At 38.2% G+C, this 21633-nt stretch overlaps 1 protein-coding gene across 12 annotated transcripts in view; it reads left to right on the top strand.

Moving 5' to 3' along the window:
* The window catches only part of Hnrnpc (heterogeneous nuclear ribonucleoprotein C), a 29912-nt gene that overhangs the window by 4024 nt on the left and 4255 nt on the right, over positions 1-21633 (top strand). For 3 of the 12 annotated variants that reach the window (XM_031361327.1, XM_031361325.1, XM_031361321.1), the window contains exons 2-5: positions 1988-2013; positions 16486-16759; positions 18712-18787; positions 19314-19361. In XM_031361327.1, the coding sequence (XP_031217187.1) occupies positions 16519-16759; positions 18712-18787; positions 19314-19361 (365 nt within the window). In that variant the 5' untranslated portion in view covers positions 1988-2013; positions 16486-16518. Of the gene's footprint in view, positions 1-1481; positions 2704-16485; positions 16760-18711; positions 18827-19313; positions 19362-21633 lie in introns of those variants that run through there. The other 9 variants (XM_031361320.1, XM_031361318.1, XM_031361315.1 and 6 more) reach the window with 6 other exon arrangements.

Below are 21633 nucleotides of genomic sequence, written 5' to 3'. Positions count from 1 at the left end.
GACCAGGCTGGCCTCGAACTCAGAAATCCACCTGCCTCTGCCTCCCAAGTGCTGAGATTAAAGGCCTGTGCCACCACCACCCGGCTGTAGCAGTTGCTCTTTAGTTCGATAGCTTAGGGGAGTTAACTTGTTGACATAAAACACGTAATGCTTTCTTTTTACATTATTGCTTTTTGTTTTTGGCTTTTTCCAGATAGGGTCTCATATAGCTTGGTGCTCTGACTGATCTTGGAATTCACTATGTAGAGCAGGCTGGCCTCCAACCCAGATCCTCCACCTGCCTCTGCCTCCCTAGTGTTGTGACTAAAGGAGTACAGAATTATGCACAGCTGCTTTATAAGCCTATGTCTTGTATATGTCCTAAGGATTTTTTTTTTTTTTTTAATTTATCAGGCTAACATGCTGAAGATTTTGGTACTGGGTTCAGGGTAGAAGTACCAAATAAAACTTTTCTTTATAATTCTAAAATACAGATAACTTTCAAATAGAAATGTTCTACCTAGAAACATATTCTATGGTTTTTTTGTTGATACATGCTTGTCTACTTGAAATTGATAGTTAGTCTTAATAGTTTACAGTACTTGTTCTGTTTGTAGTCTTGGTATGTTTAAATAAGGGTAAATACTTAGTAAATACTTCAAGTGTTCAGTTTAAAATTTTAACGTGAAATTTGTAAGGAAAAATTAAGGGCTTCATCTTAATGAAATCAAATACAACCAAGTCTTATTTACACAATGAGTAGGTACTAACTGCATTTCTTTTAGCTGATGAAACAACCAGTTTGTGTCATGTACATTGTTTCAGTTTCTCATTGTGTGTCAGATTCTTCATACCTTGGGATTAGTTAGGTACACTAGATAAGATAAAAAATGGGACACATCCATAAGGGCACAAATTTTTATTACCTATTTCATGACACTGTTCATGGACCCTTCCTCCTCCATCTCTGGTTTTTCACTGTCAGTGATGATGAGTAAAAAGGGCTGGCTCCTTTTTAAGAACATCTTTCACTCTGGCTATAGAACCTTATCAAAGTCTTATGGTCTTCACTCTTTGGTTTTGCTGATAGATGAGTCCCTTTTAGTGTATTTCTTCATGGTAGACCATTCACCTTTAGTCTGTTTTAGTCATAGGAAATTAATACATGGCCTAGGTTTTGAAACCCATGAATCTGTTATTCACTTCATCTCCATTTGTTGGCCTGGTTTTTCTGTATTTTTGTTGCCCAAACTGCTGATTACAAAGTGAACATACAGTCAGTCCCCTTAAAGGGGATACACAGACTTTAGCCATCTACTGATGTTGGTGAATTGTAAAAACAGTCACTAAAAAAAGTGATGATTCTCTAAAGGCTCTCTCCCTCCCAGTGAAATGTTAATGCTTTACCAAAATGTGTTAGATGCAACAGACAGTTTTCTGTCTTGGGTTTAGGGCACATTTCTGAGGAACTATGACTCAATCTGTCCCTTCTCCTTTCACAGGGCAGCAAGGCGAACCCCATCCTTACTCACTGGAGCTCAGCTTTGATTTTTAACTTCCCTTCCCCACCTTTCCAGAACACACACATTCCCATTCCAAAATTGATTTTATAAAGACATTTTAAACATACTGATGCAACTTGGTGTGCACTACGGCAAACATACAGGTGTTTTTTTAAAAAATTATTTCCAAAAAACAACAAAACAAAACAAACGGGACCTGGATTTAAGATGTAATTTTTAAAATTTCTATTCTATTTTTTCTGCAGCAGTTGGGTTAGAGGAGGAGCCTTTTAGCCTCATAAACTGACCTCTCTACTTCCTCGTGTATTTTTAAGATTAACTGATGATGTGGAAAGGGCTTTGCTTGTCTGCTATTGAGAACATTACCCTTGCGGTTTTTGTGGAAACTGCTTTTGGAAAAGAAAAGAATTGAACTTTACTGACTTGACATTTTTAGACCTCCCGTTTTTCTAATCTGGGCTATTTTTATTTTTGTTTTTTTACAGTGAGATTTTTTTGATCTTCAGCTACAGTAAGTTATTACAATTTTTTTTTTACATTTTTCCTGACTTTCGCTGGTTTCCTTTTTATTGTTGTTACTTACTAGTTATTATTATTACTATACTTATAATGGTGATGATGATGATGATAATGATGATTTTTAAACGGATTAAAGTGGAGTTTTTCTGAATGTTAAGATTTCTTCAGCCTCCTGATTGACTTTGGAGTTTTCCATCTTGGGAGAGAAAGTGAAGGTGTTAGCATTTTTAAGTAGTTTGATCACATAAACCCTTTCTCTCCCAACCCCACCCTTGCCCTCAACCCCTTCCCCACACTGGAAATAATTTTACTGGCTGTTAAGTCTTTGACCTTATTTTTCCTGATCTTTAACTTAACTGTTTTAGAGCATCTCTGGACGTCTGTATTTTTAATTTTTTTATTTTTATTTTTTTTCTTTTTAATCTTTCATTTGTTAGATTTTTAAACTGTGCTGCAATAAAATGTGTGTGGTACTATTTAACACCTATAATGGTGATGGCATTTTCCCAAAAAGCCATCTTCCTACTGTTTCCCTTGAAATCCCATCCTGCTTTTCCTTTACACTACCCCTCACAAACCACAAGCCGCAGCAACATGGATGCCCAGTCTGGAGCAGCAACAGCCAGGATGACCTGGAGCCAGGGGGGCCTTCGGAACAGATGTATACCCTTCCTGGGTGATGGTAAGAGGTGTGAGGTCCACTTGGTTTCATTGCGAAGACTAGGAAATAGACTCATTTAAATTTAGTTGATGTGTAGGTAGAGCCATGGAAATGAAACTGCCTCCTTTTAGACAGTTCTTTCTCGGTTATTGTTGAGCTGTTTAGAGTAATCTTTGGGATCTGGGTATATAGCTTATACAAGTGTCTAGTTTGCATAAGGACCCTCAATTTTGATTCATGGAACTCATAAACTGGGCCTGGTGACAGCCACACCTATGATCCGCGCGGTACTATAAGAAGTTCGAGGACTTCCTTGGGTTTTATATAGTTGAGGCCAGCCTGGAAAATATGGACCTTGCTTGTACGTAATCTTTGTACAGTTTTTTTATTATATTTTACTTATTGATTGATTGATTTTTTTTTTTTTTTTCAAGACAGAGTTTCTCTGTATAGTCCTAGCTGTCCTAGAACTCACTCTGTAGACCAGGCTGGCCTTGAACTCAGAAATCCGCCTGCCTCTGCCTCCCAAGTGCTGGGATGAAAGGCGTGCGCCACTACCGCCCAGCTAAAGCCCAAGCTGTAAGATAAATACTTGACTGCCTATAATGACAGCACTCAAAAGTTGAAACATGAGTTTGAGGTTCGTGTGGTACTACGGAAAAAAACAAAAGTTACATGAATCTAACCTTAAATACAGTAATATCAGTAACGTCAAAATTCTGTCTCACGCAAATATTTTGAAGAATTTAAGAAAAAGGTATGCCTTTTTAAAGTTTAAAGAGAAAGACCTGTTTCATTTCTGTATCTACATGAACTGAGATTGTCCAGCAATGGCTTGAAGCCCATTTAACTATTACTTGAGTATAACATAACATTACATAAGTTCCTTTTTTTTAAAGATTTATTTATTATTATATTTAAGTATGTGTAAGTAGCTGTCTTCAGACACACCAGAAGAGGGCATCAGATCTCTTTATGGATGGTTGTGAGCCACCATGTGGTTGCTGGGATTCGACTCAGGACCTTTGGAAGAGCAGTCATTGCTCTTAACTGCTGAGCCATCTCTCCAGCTCCCACACAAATTCCTTCTTGAGTGGTATAAAAGAATGCGTCCGGAATAAGGTAGTGGTTAAAAGGGCATAGGAAGCTGGAGCTAATAATATTACTGTTAATTTATAGAAGGTCTCTACATAGCCCTAGCTGTCTTAGTACTCACTATGTAGATTGGCCTGACTTAAAACTCAGATCTGCTTGCCTCTGCTTCCCGAGTGCTAGGATTAAAGGCAAGTAGCAGGACATCTGACCATTGGTAACCATTTAGAGTTACTCTTTTTTTGCTGTTTTTTTGGTTTTTCGAGCCCTGGCTATATAGAGAACTCACTCTGTAGACCAGGTTGGCCTCATTCAGAAATCCACCTGCCTCTGCCTCCCAAATACTGGGATTAAAGGTGTGCGCCACCACCGCCTGGCAATCATATTTTAAAGATTTACTGTATGTAAGTACACTGTAGCTGTCTTCAGATACTACAGAAGAGGACATCAGAGCTCATTATGGATGGTTGCAAGCTACCACGTGGTTGCTGGGATTTGAACTCAGGACCTTTGGAAGAGCAGTCATAGAGTTATTAATAAGTTTTCAACCTAGAAAGAGTCCTGTGACATTTGGGTATGTCATATGACTTCTCATACTAGAACAAAAAAGGTCAAATGATCACCTAAGGTAACATCAAAGAAAAGAAAATAGTGGAACACTAAGCAGATACTCCTTGGATCTGGAAAAGAAATGAATTCAGTATTTCTAAATATTGGTGCTTTCCATGAAAATTTACACCTTTCCTGTGTGTTGTGTTACAGCTGCTCATAGGGCCAGTTTGATTCGTCTACAAGTTCATTTTTTTAAGATTATACTTTTTCTTGTTTGGGGGATCAAGTAACTCAGGAGAACCTCAGCCTACTCACTGGTGACAGATGGAGTAAGAAGTGATCCTATCTGAGATTTATGTATAGCTCTGTAGAAGATTGCAGTCCTAGGTGTGGTATCAGGAGGCCACTGACACCTAGAGGAAGTGAACTGAATCTTAGGATAAGGCCAGTTATTTTTAACAATGACTCAAATGAAGGGTAAAGTAGGAAGTGACATGAAATTTCATTTTTAGAAGTTAAATTGGGTTTTTACAATGTATATCTGTTATCTTGTACATGCTTGGTGCCCTCTGGGACCAGAAGTAGGCTTTAGGTCACCCCGGATCTACAGTTGTAATTTGTTGCCATATGGGTGCTGGTAATTGAACCTGGATCCTTTGGACTGCTTTGTAACTGCTGAGCTATTGCTCTAGCCTCCAAAGCAGTAGTCACTTTTTAAAATAAAATAATGGTTGAGGTCTGTGTTACTAAACAGTTTATTTTTCACTTCCTATCTCACTTGTTATTTATCGTTTAAACCACCTAAACTGGTGGGTCTCATAACCTTCCTAATGCTGCAGCCTTTTAACACAGTTCATGCTGTGGTCAACCCCAACCATAGAAGTACTTTGTTGCTACTTCATAACAAATTTTGCTACTGCTATGAATCATACTGGAAATTTCTGATGTGATCTGATATGTGATTCCCTCAGGGAATCTCAGCCCTCAGATTGAGAAGCAAAAACCTAAGCCATTGTGAAGTTTTTTGTTTGCTTGTTTTTCCGAGACACGGTTTCTCGTAGCCCTGGCTGTCCTGGAACTCACTCACTCTGTAGACCAGGCTGGCCTCAGAAATCCACCTGCCTCTGCCTCCCAAGCACTGGGATTAAAGGCATGCCCTACCACTACCCAGCTTAAAAAATATTTTATTTAACTTTTATTATTATTGTGTGTGTGCTGTGTGTGTTTATCTTTAGGGGTGGGTGTTTTGAGTACAGGCATACACATGTGATGGCATGTGTGTGGAGGTCAGAAGACAACTTTCAGGAGTCACTTCTTTTATTCCACCATAAGTTCCAAAAGTCAAAATTAAGTTGTGCAACTTCTGTGGCAAGTGCCTTTACCTGCCGATTAAAGGGTTGGAAATTTAGCTTAGTAGTCTGAGCTTGGTGTGTGTGCCTGTGTGTGTGTGGGGGGGTGTTGCTGGAACTGAAAGCAAGACTCACCACACCTAGCAAAGAAAAAAAAATTTTTTTTTAAAGTCTAGGAAGATTAGCCCCGTCAGTAAACTGCTTGTCATGTAAGCATGAGGACTGGGGTTTGGAACCTTGGCATCTACGGAAAAATTGGGTGTGGCAGCATGTTCCTACAATCCCAGCACATGGAATACAAGGGACTCCCTGGAATTCATTGCCTAGCCAGGCTCTGTGAGAGATCTTGTCTCATCATATAAAGTAGAGGAAGATACACAGAATCAACTTCTGGTTTTCACACACCTGTGTGTGATAATGAGTGTGATCATGAGGGCACACGCCTGCCTCTGCCTCCCAAGTGCTGGGATTAAAGGCATGTGCCACCACTGACTTAATCATTTAAACTTTGCTTCCAGGTTGTTTATTTAACTATTGAGAGTTGTGTTTGACTGTCTTTACTTTGTACTCTTTCATGAGCTGTTCCAGTCCTTTGATTTTTTATATATTATCTGAAGTGATTGTCATTAAATTTATATAGCAGGATGGACATTTATAGATTTGTATCAATTCAGTAACCTGTCTGATAGATAGCTGAACCAACTTCAAGCAGGGTTGACTCACTCCTGATACAGAGCCAAATTTATAGCCACCTTGTTTTCAAGGCCAGCCTGGTGGCCTTTAATGTGATGATACCTAATGTTTCAGAAAAGGAAAATAATTATTTCAAAGACAAACTGTATTTAGACAAGTATATTTTAAGCAAAAATTTCCTAGTAATCTTAGTAAAGTAGTATAGTCGAAAGATGTATTCCTTTTCTAAGTTAATCTTTTTAAGTATAAATGTTTTTAATATTAACGTTAAAAGCTGATGACTAAAATTAGGGGAGGAAGAGTACATTGTAAGACAAACTGTATCTAGACTGTTCAGAATCGTGTCCTCAGATTTTCACTTAAAAGCATTTACTGCTATCTTGGTTAACCCAGTTTATCATTGTCTCTGTTGCAATTGATGTCCATTTCTTTGTCTCCTCCAATAGGTTAGTCTGTTCTAAAGTGGCAGCTACACTGCTTTGCTATATTGGAGTGTTTGAAAGAAAGCCGCCTGGTTTGCTTGTCATGTCCATAATTCAGCATTTAGGAAGTACGGCATTATCAGGAAGTAGTTCAAGGATATCTTGAGCTGTATAGAGTTAAAACGAGGCCTATCTTCAAAAAGTTCAAAAATGGGTTGAAACTTAGTGGCCTCTTAGCCGGGCAGTGGTGGCGCACGCCTTTAGTCCCAGCACTTGGGAGGCAGAGGCAGGTGGATCTCTGAGTTCGAGGACAGCCAGGGCTACACAGAGAAACCCTGTCTCGAAACCCCCCCCCCCCCCCCAAAAAAAAAAAAACTTAGTGGCCTCTTTTGTATGCTTTTGAGACAACTTTTCTTGTTTTGAAGACCAGGCTGGCTTAGGCCTCTGCTCATCAGTGCTGGGATTAAAGGAATAGGCCACTCTCTACACTGGGCAGTGGTGGCACATCCCTTTAATTCCAGCACTTGGGAGGCAGAGGCAGGTGGATTTCTCAGTTTGAGGCCAGCTTGGTCTACAGAGTGAGTTTCAGGACAGCCAGGGCTATACAGAGAAACCCTGTCTCAAAAACAAAACAAACAAACAAAAAAAACCAAAAGCCCACAGTGCTGAGCTCCAGTCTTGTTAATGGTCACACTATGGTCCTAGGTAGCCTAGTACTCAGGTCACATCCAGATTTACCTGCTTTTAGAATGCTACAATGAAAGATGTGCCACCACTCCTGGAATACTGGCCATTTTACCTTGGTAAAGGGCTAGGGACTGGAAAGATAGCTCTAGCTCAGCAGATAAGAGTTTTTGTTTGTTTGTTTGTTTTCCTTCTTCCCCTCTCTGGAGACAGGGTTTCTTTGTGTAGCCCTGGAACTCTAGACCAGGCTGGCCTCAAACTCAGAAATCTGCCTGCCTCTGCCTCCCAGTGCCACCCCTGCCCAGTGATAAGAGCTATTGTTATTCTTGCAGAATACCTTAGTTCAATTCTAAATATTACATGGTGGTTCAAAAGCATCCAAAACTAGTTCAAGGGCATTTGATACCCTTTTTTGGGCTTCTGAGTACTAGCCACTGAAGTGGTATTCGTACATGCAGGTAGAGTACTCAAATTACAGACCTAAAAAAACAAAAAACAATTGGCTAAATTGTACTTCAGCATCTTAACTTTTTATTTGTTAGATTTCTCAGTTTTTGTATGCTTTTATTCATTAGCTACTGTGCCAGTGATACTTATTTCAATTTTATTAAAAGTATTCAAACATTCTATGTGTGTATATGCACCTGTTCCTGTGCCTAGAGTCCAAAAGAGTGCACTGGATCTATTGGAGCTGGAGTTACTAATGTTTGAGTCATATATGGGTGTTGGCATCTGAACTTGTAAATAATTCTTTACAGTACCAGAGAATCTCCTACTCTTTTTCTGGTGTCTGGACATCAACTGGTTGAACGTATAACATAGTGGCATTTGCCAGAGGCGGGTGGATCTCAATTTCAGGCTGGCCTTATCCATAGTTTTACGTGTCTTTGTAAACCTACATTGACTGGCTTGAGGGAAGTAGTAGCTCAAATCCTAGTATCCACTTGGCAGCTCACAACTGTTTGTAACTTCAGTTCCAGGATCCCACACCTTCAACACCAATGCATGTTTTTTAAAAAACGACTTAGTAACAAATTTAAGCTTTTCTGACCAGTTCTGGCTGATATTTTACAATATGAAGTATAAGTTAAACAAAACTCTTTAGTACTCTTAATAAAGCAATATAGTTCCAAGATACATTTGTTTAAGTTAATCTTTTTAACTATAAATGCTTTTCTATTAAAAGCGTGTGGCAAACTTTACATTGTAAAGAAAACTTACTGCTAACTTACTGCTGTTGTACTTGAGGATAGTATATACTAGAGATAGAATTTAAATGTTATACTTGAATGTTTTATTGCCAGGTGTGGGGGCTAAGGCAGGAGGATTGTTGGTAAATTCAAGCCCGGTCTATTCCCCCAAATCTTCATTTATACCTTCATAACTCACACTGATACACAATCATGTAATTACAGAATTAGGGCAAAGTGAAACAGGTGTTGTAAGTTTGAGGTCCATAGGGGTTCATAGGACAAAGGCTCTATTTAAAAGAAATGATGTGTCTTGAATTAAGATAATAGAAAGATACCATTAAGAGAACAAATGTGTAGGCTTTGATGTGTAGGCTTTATTGACTTTCTGTGTATAGCATGGAGGTCATGTGATTTTTTTTTTTAACTTTTTTAATGTTTTTCAAGACAGGGTTGTGATTTATTTTTTTTAAATTGTATTTGAAGAATATGTACTCATGAGCACAGATGGCCATGGAGGCCAGAAGAGGGTTTTGGATCCCCTAAAGTTGAAATTGCAGGTATCCCTAAACCACCCAATGTGGGTGCTGGGAATCAAACTCTGGAAGAGCAGTAAGTTCTCTTAACTATTAAGATATCTCATATTTGATTGATTTTTTTTTTTAAAGATTTATTTTATGTATTTGTTATATGTAAGTACACTGTAGCTGTCTTCAGACAAACCAGAAGAAGGTGGTATCAGATCTCATTATGGGTGGTTGTGAGCCACCATGTGGTTGCTGGGATTTGAAATCAGGACCTTTGGAAGAGCAGTCAGTGCTCTTAACCACTGAGCAATCTCTCCAGCCATTGATTGGTGGTTTTAAATTTTAATTTTTCTTATTTTTGTGACAAGGTCTCGGGTGAGACTAGCCCTGGCAGGCTTGCAATTTACAGAATTAAAATTTGAAGGTAGATGAGGCTGCCTTCAAACTCAGGGAAATCCATTAGCCTCTGTCTTCTGTGGACTTTGCTCCACTGTAAGCATTTTAAAAATAATTATGCTGTGTTTGGCATACACGTTGTATGTGTGTGTATCATGTGTCTGGTATACCCCAGGAAAGTCAGACGAAGATTGGTGGGGTTTTTTATTATTTTTTGAGTCAGAGTCCCTAGGCTCACCTCAGTCTTAAAACTCTTAAGTACTGGGATTACTTGGAAAATTTTCAAACAAAACTCAAGAGACTAACTAGTAATAGTGGTACACACCTTTAATCCCAAGTTGATCTCTGAGTCCAACCCAGCATGGTCTTGGAACCAAGTTCCAAGCTAGCCGGGGTTATGTATTATAAAGTACTACCATGACCAAATAAAATCTGTATTCCTTCCTTTGACAACTTGGTGAGCTGGTTTTTCTACTTTCTTTTTGAGTACACAGTCTTCAGACATACCAGGAAAGGGCATCAGAGCCACCATGAGGGTGATGGATATTGAACTCAAGATCTCTGGAAGAGCAATCAGTGCTTTTAACCACTGAACCATCTCTCCTGCCCAGGTTTTAAAAAAAAATTTTTTTATATTTATTTTATTTATGAGTACATTGTAACTGTCTTCAGATACACCAAAAGAGGGCATCTGAGCCTATGATTGTGAGCCACTATGTGTTGCTGGGAATTGAACTCCAGGACCTTTGGAAGAGCAGGCACTTAACCATCGAGCTATCTCTCCAGCTCTTTAAATTTCTTAAATTTATTGAGGTATGTTTTTGTCCCATGTGTACAGGTGCCTTTAGAGGTCAGCAAAAAGTGTTAGATCCCTTGTAGCTGAACTTGGAGGCATTGTAAACTGCCTGATTTGGGTTCTGGGAATTGAACTCCAGAAGAATAAGTGCTGATTGAACCTTCTGTAGCCCTGGCCTTTTCTTTTACTTGTGTACATCCTATGATTATGGACATGTGCTACCATGCCTACTTTTTTTTTTTTTTTAAGGTTTATTTTTATTTCATGTATATATTTTCCCTGCATGTGTACTTGGTAACTGGAGGGTCCATGAGGGAGTTGGATTAATTGCAGCTAGACTTGCAGATTACCATGTGGTTTCTGGGAATCAAACCCAGATCCTCTGAAGAGCAGCCAATGCTCTTAACAGCTAACCTCCCAGCCTCAACAGTTCTTGATTGGTAATAGGTATAAATACATTTAAAGGCCGATTTTGCAGATCGGGGTAGTTAATAATTTAACCACTTTTCTTTAACCTTGTGTGTGTCTTCAGATAGGAAGAACTGAGAATCTTAGCATGCTCATCAAGTGTTCTAATCCTTCAATGCTTAAAACTTTATACTAGCATGAATTATACAAGGTGTATATACAGTGCATTTTAATAATTTTCATTTAATAAATTTCATTCCCCATCAACATCTTGCCGTCTCCCACTTTCCTGATTTCCTTCTTCTTAGGTAGTCTTCCCTTTAACACTCAAACCTTATTCTCTGATATTTCCTGAGCATTTGTGAGTTTTTATTCTCAGCATCTTGTCCAGTTAAGGGAGTGCATTTACAAATAATTTGACAGGTATATAAATAGCTTTTACTATTGTCTATAATTTTTCTAATCTGGGCTTTTGGGCAAGTTTACTGTACAAGACTAGGAATGATCTCAGACCCAGAGAGAATGTAATTAGTTACCATTATGACAATCCCATTATCATTGCAGCAGTAGGCAAGAGGAAAAGGAATTATGCTTTTCCAGAAGACCCATATTCAATTCCCTGTACCCAAATGATGGCTCACTGCTGTCACAGGGAATACGAAGCCCCAGACAAAGAAGTGGTGTCTAGACATGAAGTCAAAACATCCCTACATATGAGATAATTTTGTTTTGTTATCAAGAGTATACTTTGAATATCCCCGAATGTCCTGGCATTAGTTCTGAAGGCATGCTGGCCTAAATCTCTTGCATCTGTTTCTCAGCGCAGTGGAACAAGATGTGTTCACCATCACACCTGGCCTAAAAATGTGCATGTGTACATGTAGAACCACCTCCCCTGTGCTTTAACTCCCATAAAAGATTTTTATTAACTTCAGGTAAAAGCTCAGTGGTAGAGTATGTACTTAGTATTTATAAGGTTCTAGCTGCAAGGTATAACCTTAATGTTGTGAGTCTATAGGAACTGAAATTGTATTGGTTTACCCAGTAGTAAGACATAAACTCACTTGCTTCCCTCAGTTACTTGTTCCCAGCTTGCCTCATTCAGTCTTCTTGTTTCACACACCCCATTGTAATTTGCACCTGTGAGACCTTGAAGCTAATTTTTTTTTTTGAACAGTCTCTTTTTTTCCCCTTCCCTTCTTGCTCTGGCCCCCGTTTGCTACGGGCCTTAAACAGTCTCTTAATACACAGCCTTGGCTGTCTGAAAATCTGTAGACCAGGCTGGTTTCAGATTCTCAAAGATTTTGCTTCTCTGTAGTAGATTAAAAAGCCTTGGGCAATCACACCCAGCCCAAGCTTGTCTTTTGAAGCTAGGCTGAATGTACTAAACCTATAAAAGGGAAAGTAAAAGGAAGGACATGATTGTTCCCAGATATGGTGGAGGAAGTTTATTGTAGATAAGAGTACAGAATCTAACAATTATCTGGGCCATGTACGTTTAAGAGGGGGGGAGGAGAGTAAAGGGTAGAAAAGCCCCTGGTAACCAAAATGGCTGGATTATATAGGGAAAGGCAGCTCCAGGAGGATCATCTCTGCTTCTTTTGGGTGGGAAAAGTTTAGGGTAGTGGGTAGCATATGCCAGCCACAACTTGTACTAGGTCAGAACTAAGGGATGCAGTGAGAACCTATTGGCCAGAAATAGCCACCTGGATTTGAGACTATGAGAGGGATTAAAAAAACAGAAACATGTTACTGTCTTCATTAATTTATTATGTCCAGAAAACTTTGTTTCTGATTTTTTAACTAAATGGTTTAGTTGGTAACCTTTAGATATATATTCTTGTGCATGGCAAATTTTAAAGACTTCATATTCACAGTGTATTTTATGTTTTGTTTGTGTGTGTTAGTTTATTTTGAGACAGGATTTTTCTGTGTGGCCCTGTCTGTCTGGGAACCTGCTCTGTAGAGCAGGCTTGCCTTGAACTCTGGTCAATCTGCTTCTGCCTCCCAGGTGTTGGGATTAAGGGTATACATCACCACTGCCTGACTTAATTTGTGCCATTTTAAAGCTGGTCTTTCCTTGAAAAATATGTGTCGTGTACATGTGAGTGCAGGTCTGCTTAAGCCAGAAGATTGTGTTGGCTCCCTGGAGCTGAAGAATGAACTTTGGTCATATGGAAAAGTAGCACACACTTTTTAAAAATTGTTTTATTGTTTTTATGTTTGTTTTTTGAGATATTCTCTGTGTAGACCAGGCTGGACTCAAACTCAGAGATCAACCTGCCACTGCTTCTTGAGTGCTAGGATTAAAGCCATGTGCCACCACTGCTTTGCTCATTACAATATTTTTAAAGATGACTAATGCTACCATTTGTTATGCCCCTTTTCTTCTCTTTCTCATTCCTACTTTCCTTCTCTAACATGTATCCTTGGGTATGTCTGGAGATCCAAACAACCCTCTACCTCTGGTATTAAATATTTATGTTAGCACAAGTCAATAATTAAGGCTTGTGATTAACAAACCAAATTGATCTTCTGGCCTCTAATAGTAGAATAAAGTTGCATAGGAGACAACTACAAAGAAAACAGCCAGAGAGTGATGCAAGTCAATTGGGAACGTTCAACAAAGGAAATTTAAGGACATCAGGACAAAATGATGAAATATTAATTCAGATATTGATGGCTGCCAGTAAATGAAATTGCTTATATTCGGGAGTCTTGAAAAACAGGAATATGTGAAAAAAACTAATACTTGAATACATTTTCTTTATAAAAATTAATTTGTTGATGCAAAATTAGTGTCACTCAGTTGAGGCTTTGGGGTTTGCAGGGGATCCAGATTTGATTTCTAGCACCCATACATAATCCCAGTTCCAGGGGAATTATATGAATCTTCTGACCTCCTCAGGCAGTGGCACAGAGGAGAGCATCATGCATCATACATACATACATGAAGGTGATTTCTCCGAATCCTCTGGAATACACTGTATAGCACAAAATCTGTTTCATCCTTGCCCTCACGACCCCCCCCCCCAAAGGCCACGAACCATCTAACCTACCATTATTTTATAGGTGTGGAGGTAGTTGAGGTAGTCCTTTGAGCCTTTGTTTGCTCAGGGTATGTCTCCTATTCAGATATAATGAAGATTAATCACAAACCAATGTGGTTTTCCCATTTTGTAGAAGCAAGATGTTGCTGGGGTGTCATCTTCAGCTGCTTACTCCCATAGTTTTGAGACAGTTTTAAAGTGGACCTGGAACTCGCAGGATTCGGGCCATCACATTTTCCCCTCCTTTATTGTGAATGTTGGGGATTGGACATTAGTCCTGATGGGTTTTGGTTCTTCTATGGTAACACTTCACTGAACCTCATGTAAATACCCTGTTAACTTTTATGTTCTGGTGGCTTTTACTGTTAGAGTAGTAATCCAAGGACTTTTTTCCCGGGTATGTGTTTTACCATTTAATTCTCCAGGTCACATTTATGTGTTGCTAAAAAATGTCCTGACATAGTTGTTTATTTAATGGTGGGATCTCACTGCATATTCCTGACTGACCTGGAACATGCTGTTTAGACCAAGCTGAACTTGAGCTCACAGAATTATTTAATCTGTCTGTCTCCACTCTGCTTAGCCATGTCAACATTCTTTTTTGTTTTGTTTTGTTTTCGAGACAGGGTTTCCTTGTATAACCCTAGCTGTCCTAGAACTCTGTAGACCAGTCTGGCTTCGAATTCACAATCCGCCTGCCTCTGCCTCCCAAGTGCTGGGATTAAAGGCGTGCACCACCACTGCCCAGACATGTTAACATTCTTAATATTACCTGTATCTTTTTTGTTTTCCAGACAGGGTTTCTCTGTCCTGGATTTGGCTCTGTAGTCTAGTTGGTCTCTAATTTTTTTAAAGACTGCCATGGCTGAAGATTTGTCTGGGTGATAATAAAAGATAACTCTATTTGGTGGATGGCATAATACATCTAAATGCTGAGGGACCAGGGACTTTAGCACATTTTGGAAGACCCCTTTTAAGTTTCATTTATAAGATGAACCTTGGTTACTTTTGGTAACTACAGGTAAATGATAAACAGAAATATATCATTACACAAGATATGGCAGCCTTGTTCTTAAATACTTAGAGAAGCAGGATCATGAATTTAATGCCAGTCTTGTCTCCATATATCTAAAAGATGGCGAGTACATATGCAGAATGTCAAAGAACATTTTACTAGACATACTATATTACCTGGGGACATTGTATTTAGATGACAGTTACTTTTTGTTTTGTTTTTTGTTGCGCTTAATCAAGATTTCTCTGTAGCCCTTGCCATCCTGAAGTTAGCTTTGTAGACCCAGGCTGGCCTTAAATTCAGATTTGCCAGCCACTACTGCCCAGCAGTGTGTTCGGTTTTCTTTTACTTCTCCTAAAGCTTATCATGTTGAATACTTGACTCAACCATTTTGGAGTTTTGGTGATGGTGATGACTGCCTGAAATTGAGACACTATTCATTTTGTATGCAGCAAAGAGTATTGATTATATTTCTTACCTAAAAATTCTGTCATTTATCTTAATAAGAAGTAAGGTGTAGGGTAAGCAAGAAGATTTAGTGGGTAAGGTGCTTACTGTGAAGCCTGACAGCTTCAGTTTGATTCCCTAGGCAGAACTCGGATGATGGAAAGAGAACTGACTCTTGATAGTTGTCCCTTGACTTCTACATGTAAGCAAACCATGCATGCTAGAATGTGGCCTGAAATCTTCTGACTATTTCTAAGATTTAATTGAATTAGTCAGTGAAAATTTTAATACCAGCAGCATATATCTGTTATGTTCTTTGAAACATACAGGAAAACATCCACGGAGAATTAGTTTGTCATGGTTCACTTCAGGATAGGAAAGATAAAAACCATACTAGACCCAAATTAACGATTCTTCAGTTCTTTTCAAAAGGATAGGGTTCTATAAATTAGTATTATGAAGCACATCAGTGGATATTCTATAAAACCAACTCCATTATCATTTTAAGAGATTTTGGTTTTACACAGTCTTTAGAGTGAGAACTCTGGCTCAAACATAAAATTCCAAGATCCTAAGTGTTAGAATTCCAATATTCAGGCCAGTTTGGCTAGACTGGAGTTCTCTTGAAGAAACCAAAACTTGAAAAAGTTGCATTTTCTTAGTGTTCTGTCATGCTGGCCGGTTTATCATCATCACCATCCAATATTATATTCTAGATGTAAAAATTGGTTTTAGAGTAATTGTACTCTATGGATAGATGGTTTTATACTTTGTAGCATATACTAAGTCCAAGTAAATATCTTGACTAGGTAGAAATATTTGCCTTTGTATATTGGAGTATATATTGAATATAGTTGGAAGATGAATGTTGCAGGGTAGAATTTGGGGTTGGTCTATTTTGAGAAAACTAAATAAGACTTATTATTTTAGAACTAAGTATAGGTTTCTAACAACTAGGAAGGCCAAAAAGGCTGTAAAAACTCTGGTAGTTAGGTTTTAGGGAATTAGAATTTAGAATTAATATAGGAGGTTTGTGTTACCAGTATGTAAGATGGATAAAGGCTATTAATATATTTGCTATGAGAGCCTATTGAGATAAATGAAACTCTGGGTAGTCACAGTGGTTCAAATGAAACACCATTAATAACATTTGTTAATCTGAATGCTTCTCTTTCATTCCAGTTTTCATCTTTGTGAGAAACCTCATCAAAGGAGATGGCTAGCAATGTTACCAACAAGACAGATCCTCGATCCATGAATTCCCGTGTATTCATTGGGAATCTCAACACTCTGGTGGTCAAGAAGTCTGATGTGGAGGCCATCTTTTCAAAGTATGGCAAAATTGTGGGTTGCTCTGTGCATAAAGGCTTTGCCTTTGTCCAGTATGTTAATGAAAGAAATGCCCGAGCTGCTGTAGCTGGAGAGGATGGCAGAATGATTGCTGGCCAGGTTTTAGGTGAGTTTCAGCACTTTTTACACTTTATAATATTCAAGTTTTAAATACTTTTTTTAAGGTAAACATCCTAAATGTTGGGTTTTATTATGGCATTTTGCACATACATATGTAAAAAAAACTTTGCTTCTTTTACATACAAGCTAGCAGTATTTCTCACCTTAAATTTGTATATTTGTTTCAAGTCCGTAAAGGTAGTCTCCAGATACTCAATGTGACTATAAGTCACAGTGGCTTTCTATGCCGCCGCCCCCTCCTCGCCTCCCCGCTTTAGTTTTTTGAAACAGATATTGGTCCGCCTACATTAGTTTTCAGCATGAGTATTTCTTAAGTTCTTACCTGCATAGTTTATGGTGGTTTCTAAATGTTTGAAATACTCAGTCCTTGTCAGACTTCACAGACTTACTAGTTCTTATAGACTAGTAAGTAGTTATCTCTTAGTTCTTTTATTTTTATATTTTATTTTTTTGGTTTCATTTTTCGAGACAGGGTTTCTCTGTATAGCCTTGGCTGTCCTATAACTCACTCTATAGACCAGGCTGGCCTTGAACTCAGAAATCCGCCTGCCTCTGCCTCCCAAGTGCTGGAATTAAAGGCGTGCACCGCCACCGCCCAGCTTTGTTTTGTTTTTTTAATCTTTTATTTAGGATGACATGTCTCTGGGTCAGGCACTTGCTGTCAAGCTTAAAACCTGAGTCCAAAACCTGGGACCCCCACAATGTTGAAGAAAAGAATTAACAACTGTAGGTTTTACTTTGGCCTATATGAATATTTTGGCTGGTGTGTCATTTTATTTCATAAATTCTGTACAATGTCTTGGTATTATCCACTTGAAATGTATGCAGTTGTATATGTCTTCTTTTTCTTGTTTTTTAAAGATGTGTTCCATGGGCATATTAGAGTTATTTTGCAACAAATCTCAACTGTATCCCTTTTATGTGTTTTAGTCAGTGCTTTATAGGTTAAAATTTTTGAAGTGACACATTCAGAGTCACTACACTGTTAACTGCTTTGCTTCTGTTCGTTTCCCACATCAACAGTGTACAGGTTCACTTAACCCTGAAATTTCTTGAGGGTGGGTGTGTAGGGTTTCTGTAAGACAGGTTCTCTAGCCTTTGCTGTCTTGTAGCTTATTGACCACACTGGCTTTAAACTCCAATTGTGTGCCATCATTTCTGCCCAAGTTTGTCTATTAAAGTAAGTTTGAATGTATTAAAACTACATAACACCTTACCTGTTTGCAGCTTCTCAGGGTTGCTGATACTAAGTTAGCTCTGTCTGTCCTTGAATTTGGCCTGCTTCTGCTGGAATTAAAATGTGTAGTCTCTGGAACTTGAAATTTTTAATGAATACTCTATGTTTTCATGGTTAGTGTCTGCTCTAGTACAGTCTATGTTTCTCTGTGTTGTTTAGTTGACTTTTTAGGTCAAGCTACTTGGGCTTAATACAATGTAAGGAAAAATCGGTTTTATTATATATTATATAATAATTTATTATATATTATACTGAAATATAAATGCTGACCAGTTTACAAGGATAAAGCCATTATCCACTGCTGTTAGAGTACAAAATAGCAAAGAGAAAATGTTATGTTAAGACTAATAACATAATAGTACAAAAATGAAAGGTTAGCTCTGTAAAAGCTTAAGAACCTTTTCTAAGTGAGAAGGAAAGTAAGATTATTCATTAGATAACAAAGGGTCTAAGTTTGCTTTGCTGGGGAATATATATACATGTATGTATGTATATCCATCTCCCAGTTTCTTTGGCATGTGGTTTTTGGTTTTAGGCATCAGAGCCCATTTCAGATGGTTGTGAGCCACCATGTGGTTGCTGGGAATTGAACTCGGGACCTTCAGGATTTATCAAAGAGCAGTCAGAACTCTGAGCCATCTCTCCAGCCTGGTTTTTGTTTATTTTAACGCCCTATTGGGCTTTGTTTTCCTTTTTTCCAGATATTAACCTGGCTGCAGAGCCAAAAGTGAACCGAGGAAAAGCAGGTGTGAAACGATCTGCAGCGGAGATGTACGGGTCAGTACCAGAACACCCTTCTCCGTCCCCTCTACTCAGGTCCGGAACTTTATTATTTATAACTGCATTGTGTCCATCAGTGGGCATCTTCTCTGTGTTTTCTGGATGTTGGGAGGGTTAATGGAATGTGCTTTCTATGTGCAAAAGTGTAATTCTTATTAACTTGTGTTAGCATACTTCCCTTTTTGCTCTGTTTTCTAGCTCAGATTTTTGCTGTTTAGGGATAATTCTGTGTGTGTGAATAGTATTAAATGACGAATTTGTTAGGTTCCATGAGGCTAGAAAATAAGGTCGTTGTGGTGTAACAATTATTGTATTGTTTCTTCAATGTTGCTAAATTAATCACTGCATGTCCAGTGGTCTAAGATTACATGGAAGGCAAATGATTTGTTTGAATGAATGGGGATTATTTGTTGCTAATCTTACTGATCTATTTGTTGTGGATTGTTTGGCCTGTTTTCACCCCACCTGCCTTTTGAATTAACAGCAGCAGCTCCAAAATAATCTTTTGAAATTTATCTTTCAGTTCCTCATTTGACTTGGACTATGACTTTCAACGGGATTATTATGACAGGTATGCATGGGGCTTATTTATTTATTTATGATGTTAGTTAGAAAGCCAGTCATTGACTGTTTTTCAAGTAATAAACATGCTTCAAATGCTGCTTTCTTTGCAAATAAAATTTTTTTTAAGATTTATTTATTTCATGTATAAAAGTACACACTGTAGCTGTGCAGATATTTGTGAGCCTTCATCTGGTTGTTGGGATTGACTTTAGGACCTCTGCTTGATCTGGTCAACCATGCTCACTCCAGCCCAAGATTTGTATGGGTGGTTGTGAGCCACCATATAGTTGCTAGGATTTGAACTCAGGACCTTTGGAAGAACAGTCAGTGTTCTTATCCGCTGAGCCATCTCACCAGCCCGCAGATAAAATTAATTTACCACTAAGATGTCTTGAAATACAAATGTCAGGTGTACTTTTGTTAACTATAGATTGTTGAAGAAAGCATAAGAAAGAATTTACAAAATCAAATTTGTCTTGTTCTTGTGTATTTTCCCACACAATCAGTGCTAAGTGCCTGCCACCAATAAAAAGTGTTATCAGAGAGGATCAAATACATTGCATATGTACCGCAACAGAGAAATCAAAGAAGTTACATTTGCAGCCACACATAACATGCATCACAAAACACATATTGTATTTTATATTTTGTTCCTGGTTCTTCCTAGCTCTATGGTCCTAAGTAACACTCAATATATTTATAATACCCTGGCATTATAGGTAGGCTCTTCTCTAACTAGATCATAACTTATGACACATTTACTCTAACCTACATTCTACTATCTGGCTGGTTACCTGTCCTCAAGTACACTGTGTCCATTGTTACATCTTGCCAAGCAATTCCTTGTGTCTCATACTATCCTAGAATCCTTTCTGCCTGCTAGATAGCTACCTCCTATTTGCTGCCTATACAATAGGCCAACAGATTTACTATTAATAGGTACTACATCCATACATATATTACATCCATCCATACAGAAGATTTTCTCTATTTGTGACATTAAGCTCTTATATCTATCACCCAAATACTGGAATTAGAGGTATATTCACCTAGAACTCCAAAGAGTATGCTGGCCCTCTGTTAAATCTTGCCTCTTAAAAGTTTTGTAGCTATAGCTATACCACCACTGTGGCTTGTAGAATTTCCTGATTATTAATGCACATGCTTACTTTATCAAGTTAAGAAACATACACCTCATTCTAAGTATATTAATAGTATTTTCTAGAAGAATAAGTAATGAAAATATTGATGTCTGTTACCATTTTCTTTGTTTTTTTAAAAGATTTATTTATCATATGTAAGTACACTGTAGGTGTCTTCAGACACCCCAGAAGAGAGTATCGGATCTCATTACAGATGGTTGTGAGCTTGTGAGCTATCATGTAGTTGCTGGGATTTGAACTCAGGACCTCTGGAAGAGCAGTCAGTGCTCTTAACTGCTGAGCCACCTCTCCAGCCCTTGTTAACATTTCCTTACACAGCCTTTCATGGTTAACCTTAAAAATCGAGAAAAGTGGATTCTGATGAAAGATTCCAGAAGTCATATAATTGGCACTGTTCCTCTTGCATATATTGGGGTTGACTTCTCTTTGTAGTATAGAAGTCTTAATCTAAACCACTGTACTTTTTGAAGGTGATGATGACTTTTTGTGTTTTGCTTTCTTTTGTTTAGTTGAGAGTTAGTATTGTGTTTTGTTGCTACTGGTTTGGGCAGTCTCATGTAGCCCAAGTCTGCCCAAGATTCTTCTTGCCTCAGTCTCTGAGTGTGGGATTACAAGATCTACCACCACACTTGGCTTTTGTCTTTTTTTCATACTATGTATACCATTCTCAGCATTACTTGGTGAGATACTTAATTTTAAGTTCCCTGTGACTGCTGAAGCCTATTATATAAATGAGAGGTGGTTCATAACTGTACATCCTTCTGTAGCACCTCAGCTCTAGCTCTCTATTGTATACTTTAAACTATTCTCTAGATTACATCAATACCTATAACTGAGTATTAATTAATTTTTAATAGGTATAAATTTTAAATTTCAGTTTACACTTAAATTTGCATATGTAGAACTCAAACTTTAAATAAGTGTTTGAGATGTTACTTTATAATGTGATTTGTAAAAATATAAACTTGTAATTCAAATCTCAGGAGTTATTTACCTGGGCAAAATGGTAATGGTGTATTACTATGTAATACCAGCAATCAAAAAGCTGAGGCAGGAAAATGGCAAACCCTAGGCAAGAGAAAAAATGGTGGAAGAGACTCAGGTTTTTTGTTTGTT

This window comes from Mastomys coucha, unplaced genomic scaffold (assembly GCF_008632895.1).
Source record: "Mastomys coucha isolate ucsf_1 unplaced genomic scaffold, UCSF_Mcou_1 pScaffold9, whole genome shotgun sequence".
Classification (NCBI taxonomy): Eukaryota; Metazoa; Chordata; class Mammalia; order Rodentia; family Muridae; genus Mastomys; species Mastomys coucha.
This window is presented reverse-complemented; position numbering and strand designations above follow the sequence as displayed.